Raw genomic sequence first — 13390 nt, 5'->3', positions numbered from 1 at the left:
CCTTGCTGAATTTTGCCTGCCAAGTTACCAGAGGTGACGGGCTCGGGTGATGCGTGTTTCGTAACTGCTAATTTGTATCATAACACAAGTCATGCCTCCTGCTGGTTTTAGGCAAGCACCTCTATTGGATTTGGCCATCAATATTGGCTCTATTTATACCATTCAAAGCAAAACTCAGTACAAAATCTGTAAGATTAAAACCAGAGCAACACCATGAAACAAAAATAGAATGCTGTAGATCTGGTTTTTTTCCAGAGCCTTTCATATTCACAGTTTCAGCTGAAGCCAACATGCACCCAACACCCATAAAATGCCAGCTAAGGAACAATTATTTCACACCAGATATCAGATTTGAAAGTCCAAGGTGAAAATGTTCAGTGAAAGGAGAAAAAATTTGGACACGTCTGATCCTGCAACACACACACAGAGTATTTTGCAGAGTTCAAAGCTGCATCAAATCTGTTTTCAGTCTCAGAACGAAAGAAACTTCCGACACAGCCATGGCATAATGTGGGAAATCTGTGCTATAGGAAAACTTACCTTTGGTATTTCCACATAGCACTTCTCACAAAATGCAAGCAATTTTGTTATCTGGATCAAGGAAACTGTAAGTGTGTGTGCCAGCTGAACTGCTTGTTCAGAACATGGCACCACATTTGGTTTGTTTCTTTCTGCTCACTGCATAAGCAGACAAAAAAATCTCGTCACCACATGACTAGAATAAAATGGACCTTTTCTGATCCATCTATTGTGAGGTTTCAGCACAGACTTTTTCCTTTATGCTAACTGAAAGAAATCCCTAATATGTAGAAAATCCCAATTACTCTCATTCTTATTCTATTCTTAGACTGAAACTTTTGCATTTTCATGGCTCTGCACATCCAGCTCTGCTGCTGGAAAGTTAGAAAAAAATGGAAAGAAATGTTTTTACAGTTCAATTTGCAATTACTAAAGCGTGAGTATAATTTGCAATACAAATATGTTCTGGACAGGAAAGTAAGAAAAAACTTTTGACTTTTCACTTGCTTCATAGGTATAAAGTCAACATACACATAAGAAGCTTTCATGTAACCACCTGCAATTATGCCGTAGCTGTCTTCAAACAAGATACAAGCAAACACTGTTAAGGTCTCGAAATTGTGATTGCAAAAAGCTGCCTGGATTTATAACCTCCATAAAATTATGGATTCAGCATTTCTTTTTATAAGGTGCTGACATACTTAATGAAAACTTCATCAATAAAAAGTTTGTCTTCTTCCTGATTTGACTTTTTCAATATTCACGATGATATCTTTAGATTAAGTGGAAGAATGCAGAAGCCGAAGGGAAATAACTGTTAGGGAATGAACACAATTTTCCAAATTGCTTAAAAGAATATATAAAAAAATAACCTTTGGGATCACTGCCTTTTATTTTCTTATGGCAACTTGTAACCATCACAGGCATATAATGAATGTCTGAACATTAAGAATTTATGTGTGCTGCCTTAGATGAACATAATTCTCAACTATTATTAATGAGGAACTATAAAATACACTTCAAGTTTTATGCCTAAATTACATGAAGTTTCCAAAAACCATAAATATATCTGTCTGTGGGTATCCACAGAGAATTATATAACATGCTTTTAAAACACAGTCACCAAGGCAGTGAAACTCATCCCATATGAGAAAAGAACAAGGAAAACTTTCTACAGAGTAACTTTTCCTCTGCTCTGTTTTCTGAAATATTTATATAGATGCCTCCAGTTTAATTAGAAAATGAAGGAGAAAAAAAAAAGAAAAAGAAAAGTTTTTTGCAAAACCAGCATTATTATTTACAACATGGCTTGATGTTAATTTTCAATCTCCCCTGAGAAACAGATCCAGTGTTTCATTTAAGAATCAATACAGCTTAAAAATAGTAACAAAAGTTATAGTTTTATTTCCACATACCTTAAATCTCTTACTAGTTACAGTGGTGTAATTTACTAGTTTTCACTTCTGAAAATTCCACTTCTAATTTTTATATTACAAATTATGGCTTAAGTCTTAGCTGATTCACAATATTGACAGTTATGTTTGTTGTAAGAGAGCTCTGCAAAATTCCATTTTCTCTGTCTGGAAATTAGTAGCATGGACTTTTTGGATCAGCATGCCTGATAGAGCCAGCATGGTATTGAATAGCCACATGTTGCTCAGTCAAAGCTAGAGAGAGAACCACCACATTCATTTCTCAACTCCTTTAAATCAGGGGCTACTCCCCTGAAATCTGTGGTGGCAGTGCAGTAGCTGCCTCCAGGGCAAAGGAGAACTGAGGAGGAATCAGTCTGGGTAAGGGGACTGAAGCAGAAGCTTTTGTGTGAGGTTTGTGTGTGTTACCTGGAGCACCTGGAATGTGGAACTGGGAACTGATGGAAAAGGTGGCTACTTGAGGATGCACTGAGCAGATGGAATTTTACTGTAGTAGACATGGTCACAAAGACATTACTCGAGAGCAGGCAAGTGTCTGTGCTACTGACAGGAGTGCAAAGCTTAGCACTATTAAACAGATAACCCAGAAATCAGATGCAAATTGTTACAGAAGTCTATTGCAATTCTTGTGCAGTATACTGCTCTATAACAACATCAAGACCTAGAAAATTTGGGATCATTTTCCTTGGTTTTGCATACACTTTTCTTCCTCATTCCAAACCCTTCAGCCTTGCAAGAGTCATTCAAAATATTTTGTCAAAAGTGAGTAAGTGTTCTTTTCATCAGACAATATCCAATAGACCCTTCTGCTTCTGCTCAGTGGCAGGTGATTAAAATCTGTCTATAAACTCCTGAGTGGAACTGCAATATAAGCAACTTAAGAAGCCACAGTTCTCAAAGCCAGTACATGGATGTGCCTGAGCTAAGTCAACATCAGTACAAGCAGCTAATAGCACTACATCAGTTATTATTTCTCAGCTCTCAATACATCACCTGGCCAGAAACATATGAAATTCCATGCAATTTTCAGGAACAGGAAACAAAGTTTCTAAGGGCTTCAAGGTAATAGCAGCATCTTAAAAGTGGCAGAGGCAAATTAAGATCAAAAGTGAACTGCACGCCTTAGATACCAAATAAGAAATACCTCTTTCAAAAAGTAATACTAATTGGAAAATTCAAAAGCAACATTAAATTCTTTTCTCGTGGCAAAACAAGAAGGTTTTTAACCACAATGCCTATTTTTCATTTAGTCAAAAGCATTTTTTGCTGCAAAAACATGTAGACTACATGAAGCAAAAACAAAGGAGAAGTTCAAGCTGCTGTGGTCTTTGGCCAGTAAGTACTGTAGGAGCAAGTAGTGCAAATGAAAGTGCCAGCAGCAAGTGAGCACTTAAAGTTCTCAAATCTTGTTTGAGAGAGCTGAAGCAGCTTGCAAGATGAGTCAGCAGGCAGAAGAGGCAATTAGAGTAGCTGAGCAAGGGGAAATGAAAAGGAACAGAGAATGAAGAAACAACAACATTCCCACTAGGAAATTTTCAGCAAATCATAGAAACAAAGCTACCAGAGGTCAGCAGGTCTGCATTTAACTGTTACTGGATAAAAGTTGTTTGGATACTGCATATCTTCATGTTCCCTCTACAAGAACTGCTGGAACTGTGAACCTGGGATGGGGCTCACATTGTCTTATGTTTTCTACATACTGTTAGTCATTCTAAAGAGCTCTGCTGTTTTGGAAGACATCTACAGCAGAATTAGATTTGCCACACAGGAAGGAGGACACAGATTCACCTGTTGCTCATTTACATTGAAAGAAGCTGTTAACACTTTTACTACATTAACACAGTAATGCTCCTGCAGACCAAAGTAGCTACTGATCCTGAGTAACCAGATCAGGACTGGAAAAGGGACCAACTTTCTAGATGATGGAAGTTGAGCCATGGGAAAAAAATAAATTAAAAGGAAGTTCTCTAGGAAGCATGATTTGGGGGACAATTATTTTTTCAAAACTTAGGCCAGATATACTTAATCACTGCCATATACAGGGAGCTTGTTGTTACACTATTAGGCAGAGGTCACATTACAGTAAGTACAGCACAAGCACAGAGCAACTCAAATGCTTCATGCAGTAAATACAGAAAATCTATGGTGGGGGGCAAAAAAACCATACACCTGTGCTGGCTGTGTTTTCTAAAGAGCATTTTTGGGCAAAACCTGAGTTTTTATAAGCACTCTTTCTCTTGAGATTCAAGACTAGGATAGATTTTGGCAAACTTGGTCTGACTGAGGAGAGTAACTGCAGAGATATTTCAGCGATCATTTCTGGCTATGAAGCTTAAGAGTTTGGCTTGTACTTTTCCAGATGGGAAAGACAAAATGGTTCCTAGCCAAATTTCAGTAATTTTCTCCACTTTATGGATTTGGGAGTTTGAGCAGCTTGAATATACTCACTTCAGCTTAACAAACCAATATATTCCCAGTGAAAAAGATGCCCAGCAAAACATCAATAAGCCATTTTTTAGCTCCTTCAGATTTAATAACATACCAATTCCTAGAGAATAGTTACATTGTTCTTCTGTTCTTAAGTCTGGTTTTGATAACAACCAAACTTTTGATAACAACACCTGAAGGTGTTCTCCTTATTCTGAGATCTTAATTATGTCTTCCTACATCACATTCCTCTGCCTTGTGGTGCATTCTCCCTTTCAATAATATACACTTCCAGCTGAGATGAATTAAATCAAAGAGGAACTGGATGCACGTTTTGCATTGAGTTGCAAACCAAACCAACCAACTTGCAGGTTGTCTGCAAGTTAATAATTTTAGTATTAATGTAATCACAGCTGCTACATGAAGCTTTTAATGAACACAAGCAGCAAAAGTTGCAGGATATGGCCCATACTTGTCTCAGTGTCTGCAGCTTGCCAGGAATTGCATTTCCAGGAACTGCATTTCCCCGTAGTGGAGATGCCTACAGTTGCCTTGATGCCCACAATGGCTGCATACAGCAGTACTCACTCCAGGATGGATTCCAGGCATTTGTTCCGTTAGTGAAAGTTGCCTGTGATTCAGTCATGATGATTTGATTCATACATTTTAATTCACTCCCAGCCAAGCCACACTTTGTCACCGTGGTTGTTTCACAGCTGCTATGGCCAAGGGCAAATCGACAGCAGCAGGCTCCTTTCCCAGCATCACCTCTCCCAACACCAGCAGCTTACCCTGCAGGGCCAAAGGCTCCACAGCTCCGCAGTCAGCACTCTCACCACCTTACCTGTCACGTTCTGGAAACCACTTTAATGTGAAAAGGGGCAAAAGCAGTGCTCTACTGTAATAAAAAGTAGCCGATGCAGAAATTGCTGTAAATCAGATGACTTCCACAGCTTGTCTCTCTTCAAGAAAACTGTCTAGCTCTCAAGTCTTCCTCTTTCATGACAATTTTACAGTTTTGACCATTAAACAAGCACAAGGTATCTTCATGACAAGAAACCACAATTTATAGGATAGAGAAAGAAACATGTGAGCCAGACCTTGGAACACGTTTCTTGCACTCCAATGGGAATTCTGAGCGAATCATCTAGGTGGCCGTCATCTCTTTGCAGCATTACCCACTAAAGCTTTATGTAGCAGCAAGCATAGCATTTATATATATATAAAAAAAGTTACAAGGATCGTTTTCTTTTCAGTTATCTAAAACATTTAGGATAATAATGTAAATAAACCAGTAAAGCAAATCTCTCCTTAAGCTAGATTCTGTACAAATTTAAACTAGTAACTCATTTTGGTCATTTGCTACTCATACTCCTTCATCTTTTAATCACTTTACCAGACAGTGAGCTTCATTTTCATAGACAATATCCATTTTTATGAGAGCTCATTATTTCATTCATACCTTTGCTTTTGCAGTTTCTTGGCTTAGACTTCTTATGTCCACATTTCCTAGCAATTCACTTTGCTTAACATTCTCTCTTGCTTTTCTACACAAAAATTTGTATGAAGTCTGCCTCATCTGAGCAGTGCAAGACAAGCCAGTTACTACTAGAACAAGTTTTCCAAAGTCCTCAGAGTTTCAGCTTCAGAGCTGGGGGAGACTACAAGGCTATTCACTGACACTATTTACGAACTGATTCACTTGGGCTCTTCTGGCCACTGAATGAACTTGCTTTTCCATGTCAGACCATTCTTAGCATGGAACATTTCCACCTTTCATTCTGGGGTGCTTTCTTCTAGCACCCAAACCCAAACCATTTGTATCACCAGCATGTGGAACTCATATTTGATTTCCTTGATAGTTCTACCTACAGAAGAACATTTGCAATATAATAAGGGCTTTGCAAAAGTGTTGTCATGGTCATGTATTTGAGCTGTGCTTTTCTTACTTGCCAAACAGCGGGTGGTCTTGCAAGCAATAATTACCCAGCAACAAACACACATGATAAAAATCTTTTCCAAGACAACTGGCACCTTCCCAAAGTTCAGGGAAATCTTATTTAGCAGTTGTGATTTCAACTCCCATTTCCTTTATATTGACAGTATGGCACTGTGCTTCCAGATTACACAGATGGTGACAGAATAGGAGCTTGACTATACAGAGATGGAGGTCTGTAAACCCTTGGCAAGAATCTCTCTTTGGAAAGAAAGGGCATATGTCTTAATACTAGCCAGCCCTTCCTTACTGACACCAATATGCCACAGCAAGTTCAAAGAAGGGTAAATGGGACGCAGCATTTATAAATATGTGGAGCTTCTTGGAGAATCCAGCTGTAAGACTCAAGCAAAGTGCACAACTGCAAAACCCATTAGCATCACTGGGGCTTAACAACGTGAGAATGTTAAATAACAGCAGTAGCTGCAGGCATCTTGATGAAAAGCAACAGTAAGGAGCAGTAAGACACAACTAGATTTCTTTAATTTAATGTCTTTTAAACTGCTACTTGTTGTAAATCTTCAAGGCAGCCTCGGTTTCCTCTCTGAACTTTTTATGTAGTAGCAGTGCCTTAAACCACATAAACCAAGTGGGCCAAGTTCTCTCTGAGAACATTGCATAAAGTTCAGAACTGTCTGAAAGAGTGTGAACTCATAGGCTTTATAAACCAGGAGTTAGATTTCAGTCTTGAGTCATGACATCACTCTACCAGTAAACTTCTATGACCTCTTACGTTGGATTTATCTGGAAGACAAGTCAAATAAAATTTAGCCCAAAGTTTTTAAAGACCCCTGCTGAAAGGTAAAGTCTCTTTTTATTCCACAGATCGGGAAATTTTGTCAAAGTCTTTCACAAAGGTCACAAGAACAATAACCTTATGCCCTATAGCCAGAAAAGCACCTAAGAGGCATCTCATGACTTGACACTTCAAAGACAAGTGCAAGTGATAGGTGATAGTCCAGAAACATAACACAGATTCCTTCATCAGAAACTCAAATATCTTATACGTAATGTAAACAACACCAGCGCTCCAACAGCCAGAATATCAACTTTATGTCACCCCATGATTCAAAAGGAAAACAGAACTCAGTAATGCTTTGAGCAAACACAGGTGTGACAGTTCTTATTGCAGCAGATGAAGAAAGGACAAAGCCAGGGCAGAGAGGACACTCAGAGAGCCACACATCTGTGACTGAGAAGACACAAAACAGTAGAAGTTTCTGGTAGGAATGACAACAGAGGTGAGAAGAGGACAACTGCTCTGATGTCACCTGGGAGGGCTATTGGAACAGCTGCAATACAAACACAGAAAAGAGGGAACCACAAAGTTTGAGAACTATCATCTTAAAAATCACATAAAAGTTTCAAGGTGAGGATATAATGGAAAGTTTACTGCCCATACACTAAAGACCTTTCAAGAAGATTAGTAATCCTGGGCAAAGCCTGGTTCTGCCAGACAAAATCTTAAGCTAGTCTGAAACAGGGGAATGATTTCCTTTGGCAAATCTTCATCACAGACCTCACCAGTTTCTGCACCAAATGCCAGACTTGTGTCTTGTACCTTGCCTTCTTTGATATGTGACATACATCTACATGTATTTCTTAATTAAACAAAACCTATACCAAAGCAAGCAGAAAAACCTCTCCTGAACATGCTTATCTTACTTGTGAGAAAACAACCAACCCTTGACAGTCATTTTACAAACTACCACTCCTGGGAAACATTCACGATATACACAGTGCAGTCACCATGTCCCGGAGAGAGCAGAGTTAGATTTAAGCAAATGGTGCAGGTGCTGGTAATAATCTATCTGTACTGGTATGAGCTGCATCATAACTATTGTGTCCTACTGAGGATTGATGATTGCAGCATAAGAATTTACGTGGCACAAGAAACTTACACAGAACAGAAATACTGTGCCTTGGTATTTATGCAACTGCATAATATAGGCTGCCCAGTTTTTTTAAACATCTTTGTGTTGTTCCATAGGAGGAAGAGCAAACACACATACAAACACCCAGTTTAAATGATTATGCTCCCAAAACTGTCCAGTGGACCTGCCCCTCTCCATTTTTCAGACTGAACTGGCAGGAAGGCAGTGCAGCACAGCAGAACTTCCATATCAGTGTCTGAGAAGTTCCCCTCCTCAGCAGTCTTGTGATTTGAGATGCACACAGAACAGAGCACTTCTGAAGCAACTCTTTAATATTTTAAAAGAGAATTCTTTATTCAGGGAATGTGCAAGAACTCCTTCCAAACTATATGCAAAAATAAACCCTGAAATTCTAATGAAGATACAGAAGTAAAAAAAAAAAAAAAAAGAGGCAGCACAGCAGTGCTTCAAAATACATAATTCACAAGTTTAAAATTCAAGCATTCCCATCCTATGCCGGGAGCTCTCTTAAAATATTAACAATCAAATTTCTCCGGTAAGTGTATGGCGTATACTTTATTCTGAACCAGTGCCTTGGGAAAAGGTTACCACTGGGGGCATACATTTTCATCCCTTCTGCGCCCATCAGACCACGAAGAATCCTGTTGCGGGACAAGATTTTATCATAAAATTCCACCCCACCTCTGGCGTACTCTTTGGAAACCATGGCTGCCCTTCTGTCAGCCTTGCAGTCCAGGTGATAGGTCAGAGCTTCGCAAGAGAGGTAATAGCAGAGCAGGCCACCAGCTGCAGTTACGATGTTACAGAGGCTGCGAAGTATCACAGGGCCATGAGATAAACCCAGAAGGAGCTTTATACCTCTTGTACAGAGAAATGTACCAGCTAAGCAAGTTGGAGCCACAACTGCACTTTTTAAAGGGCTGCCATTCTGCAAATACACAACTTCTCTGGCAATGGCAAACTTCTGAGCTTGGAGTGAAAACGTGAGAGCTTCCCTCAAAGCAACACCTTCGCTGCTCTCCCAGTCTACTTCCTTGCCATTGATCACAACAACATGGTTGACTATTCCTTTTTTATCCTCATCTGTGCTATCAAAGTTAGGTGGGATGCCCACCAAAGAGCCTGCAGGCAGCCAGGGAATTCCAGCACTCACAGGGTGGAAGCCAGAAGCTGCAAAGGCTCTGTAGGAGTCAGTGGACTTCACAGCAGTATCTTCAAGGACATCCTGAAACACACCACAGAGCCTCTCTGAAAGCTCAGCTGGCTGCCCCTCTGACCAGCACTCGTGCAACAGTTTGAACGTCTGCTCAGGAAACACATGATAGGAAAGGTTTGTGCCAAACAGTCCCACGCAAGAAACGGCCAACACAGTGATCTTGTGCTTCTTTAACCACACAGATGTCTTCTGCAGGAACCGCACTGCCATAGTCAAATCCTAACCTGCTTATAACACAAAATCAGGAATTAAAGTGTGCATAAATAGCTCTCTCATCTCTCTAGCACTTAAAAAAAAAAAAAAGATAAACTAATAAACAAAAAAAAAAACCCAAAGCAAAAAACATGAGAAGAAACAGAGCTCAATAACGAAAGAAACATTCCTTTACATTAACAAAACGCAAAACACCTTTACAGAGAAAGTGGTTCGCATTAATTTTTGGGCCTTGGAACACAGGATGATTGATATGAGGAATTAACTTCTCCCTCTCCTCCAGTAAATCAATTTACCGCAATAAAGACAATACTAAAGCCACGACACTTCCTCTTCCCCAACAATCAATACACACTCTGTATTTACCCAACATACTTGTCTAGTCCTTGCTAGCACAATCTACTCTTGCTCTCCACTACACAGTCTACAGATATTGAGGTCAGAAAGAGCCAATAATTAGATCCATCTACACTAACATCCTCTACAGTAGAGTTCCAGAAGTTTTAATCAGTAGCCTGAGCACTAAATTCTTGAGTTTAACTACAACTTCCAAAACAGGATCACATTTTGATTTGAAAAGTTTCAGGAGACAGAATTTTCCTTTAGGAGTTTGTTCTAATTGATAGTCAATCTCATTATTAAAAAAAAAAAAAACAAAACCCAAAACCAAGAACCAACAATAAAACCAAACCCCAAACAAAGTATGTGTTTTTTCTAGGTTTTTTTTTTTTTTTTTTCAGATTTCAACTTCCAGGCAGTGGTTCTAGCTTACTCAGCAAAACGCTATTTTCAGAAAGCAGCATGCTTTCAGTAGCTACTTTAAAAAATTTGTCTCTGAAATAATCTCTCTGACAAATAGAATGTGCAATCCAGAGCATAAACTGGAACAGAAATTGTTTCAGGGCAGACTTGTTGTGACTCTTTAAATAAGCAAATAAACTTAAAAACTTTCAAACCTGCCAACTCCTTCAGTTCACGAGTCCTGCTTCCCTTGGGGAGCATCAGTTCTTTTTATGGTCCAAGCCATATGACGTGCTCTGGAAAGCTCCAATCTTTTTTTTTTTTTTTAATTCTATTGACTACAGAATTCCACCCTAAAATGATGCTACTGTGAAGATACAGAAGTGAATTGGGTGCCTAAACTCAACAGAAATCAGTGAAAACTGGATGCCCCTGTTTGCATCTGCAGAGTCTCTTCTCTCAGGGCTTTAACACACGAGCTTCATAGAATCTTGCTGCAGCTGTTAAAGACATGAGTATTTCCAGCTGTCCTTACAGGAAGCCAAGGTGGCAGAAGGAAATTGTGCTTTGATACCATAACCAAAGTCTTACTGAGGAGTACCATCAAAGGTGGGTTTCAGCTATGCTGCTGGGCTTTGTACGGCAGCAGCTGAAACAGAGACATATGCTCTCTTCTTCCACTCACACTGAACAAGAACGTCTCACAGAGTGGTAGAGTGGACAACTGGGGTCTGTAACATCATCAAACAGCACTATATGAGATGCCAGGATACACCAGTCACGATCAACAGCAAATGAGTATTAACCACAGGGAAACAGAAAGGGATTAATTTAAAGGTGGTGTTTTAATGATGGGTTATTACTACTCCTTCCTATGAAGATCTTTCAGACTGTAAACTCACCAGGGGAAAAATAATCTTATTTAATATTTATGCTACACTGAATACAAACTGAGTGCTTAATAAAAACAATGATGTATGTAAGCATACAATAATTTAATATGTATTTCTTAGTGTAATAACTGGTGGTATTCTTACATTCAGCTGAAGACAGAAAGTGGTGATTTGTTTGACAATATTACTTAAGAAAAACATGCTAAAGAGCCAAGAGCTTGGATGAAACCCAATTTCAGGAGAAAGTCTCCTTGATAAGAGAGCTAAAAACCAGAAAATGGTAATACTAAACCCAAATGACCTCTTTGAAATTTTATGATCTCTTTGACAAACCTGGTAGTCTAGATCTGTTTTAAAAGGTCATGCCATTTACAGTGGGGGAGGGCAGCACTTCTATGAGGATGACTGTAGGGAGACTATCACTTGATCTGCATGTGAAGCTGGGGCAAGCACTTTCCAAGTTTCTGCTGTTAGAGTGTCCTCTCATTAAAGCTGACCAATATCCTTTTAAGATTAGGAATGCTTCAAGGAGAAAATTCGCCCCTCAGCTTACGTCCACACCAGTGTGGGGAAGGACAGACCACAGTGAAAACTCTACTCTCCTTTCTTGCATGACCAAATGGTGCTTGCCAAGCACACGGGTCACTGAATACTCTTCAACGGGATGCTGGGAAGCACATCTGGACAGGCAGGCAGCCCACGGGTGAACCACAGGAAAGCAGGGCAGGAAACCCTGTGCTTATCTATACACTTCTCCTAAACAGCCATAATGGCAGGATAAACCTCAATGCATTAACACTATTTTCCTGCTTCAGTCATAAAAATTGTAACAGTTGCTAAGTATCTTTTTTTATTATTTTGTAATTAAATTATCCTTTGTGCAGGCATGGTTTCGAACCTTTGTGGACAGACCCCTTGAAGGCCAGGCTATGTGCTTGACTGGATTATGCCTAACAGTCCTGCCACACACCTAATGCAAGAGTAAGCAGGAAATGCCAGACAGTATTTGTTTTCTCATAATAGTCAATACTCAGGAAAATAGAAGGAAAATTGCCCTCAATACCTTATAGCATTTGTGCTTTCAAACCTTCCCTGAGGGTCAGTGCAGCCGCTCAGCTCCTGAAGAAATCCCACTGCAGCCCTAACTGTATATGGCAGCTTTATTTTTATTCATAAACTTTGTGCTATTTATGTATGAGGAGGCAACCGGAAACTACAAGGCAATTTATACGGTCCATATCCTGCAAATTTAATCATTTAGTTCCCATGAAGCCACCAGAACATTTATAAGGCATCCTCCCCCAACTGCTAAAGTATTATTTATCTCTGTGGTGTTATGGGCACTTAAATTCTCACTGAACTGTAATAGCTACAGCTTAAAGCGGGGATAGCTAAGCATGTTTTGCCATAACACGTGTGCGTTATCATGGCATTTATTGTTTTATAATCACACGTTAGCCGAGGGGAAAGCCCAGCTTAAAACACTATCACTCAGGACACAGGGCGCCTCCAGGGCTGGGGATGTCACGAAAAATAAAAATATAGAAGAGAGGGGCGGCTGAAATCGGCTGTAGAATCCCGAGGCCCCGCTGAGGAGAAACACCCACCCTCCCCACACCGCGGTCGCACCTACCGAGTGTGCCGGGGCCGAGGCGGAGCCGCCGGGCGGAAGGGGCCGGGAAGGGCCGGGAAGAGGCGGGCGGCGGTGCCGTGGCCGGGAGGGGGTGGTTCCGTCAGAGGGGCCTCGGGGTTGTGCTGCGGACAGAGGTTGAGCCGTGGCGTTAACCAAACCAGGAGTTTCGATGGGGGAACTAAGATCGCTCGACGGGGAGGTCCGACCTGCTGCCTGTGCCCCGCAGGCGAGGAGCAAGGAGGCAGCGCCAAGGGCAGCCGCTCTCCCCGAGTCATAAATTAACTGTGTCCTTGTGCTCTGTGCCGTAACTCCTGGTGTCCTTCCTGCAAAATACTTTTATTACATATGTATTATTGGTACTGCCCTCCCCACTGCGGGGCAGGAGTGCTTGCCGGCAAGGCGGCAAGTGGCATATCTGGCATCC

The 13390-nt window shown here is 40.5% G+C and overlaps 1 protein-coding gene across 1 annotated transcript; it reads right to left on the bottom strand.

The window, feature by feature from the left end:
- Window positions 1–8577: 8577 nt before the first annotated feature.
- On the bottom strand, window positions 8578–13011 carry TMEM177 (transmembrane protein 177). Its single transcript, XM_017823507.1, has 2 exons — window positions 12967–13011; window positions 8578–9710 (listed from the first exon to the last, which is right to left on the bottom strand). Exon 2 carries the CDS (start codon window positions 9694–9696, stop codon window positions 8761–8763), a length of 936 nt encoding a protein of 311 aa, XP_017678996.1. The 5' UTR covers window positions 9697–9710; window positions 12967–13011; the 3' UTR covers window positions 8578–8760.
- Window positions 13012–13390: the final 379 nt, after the last annotated feature.

Source organism: Lepidothrix coronata, unplaced genomic scaffold (genome assembly GCF_001604755.1).
Source record: "Lepidothrix coronata isolate B3197 unplaced genomic scaffold, Lepidothrix_coronata-1.0 Scaffold103, whole genome shotgun sequence".
Taxonomy (NCBI): Eukaryota; Metazoa; Chordata; class Aves; order Passeriformes; family Pipridae; genus Lepidothrix; species Lepidothrix coronata.
This window is presented reverse-complemented; position numbering and strand designations above follow the sequence as displayed.

What these genes read in the sequence shown, in the direction of transcription:
- TMEM177 (XM_017823507.1), bottom strand. Translation starts at nt 9,696, where the DNA reads ATGGCAGTGCGGTTCCTGCAGAAGACATCTGTGTGGTTAAAGAAGCAC.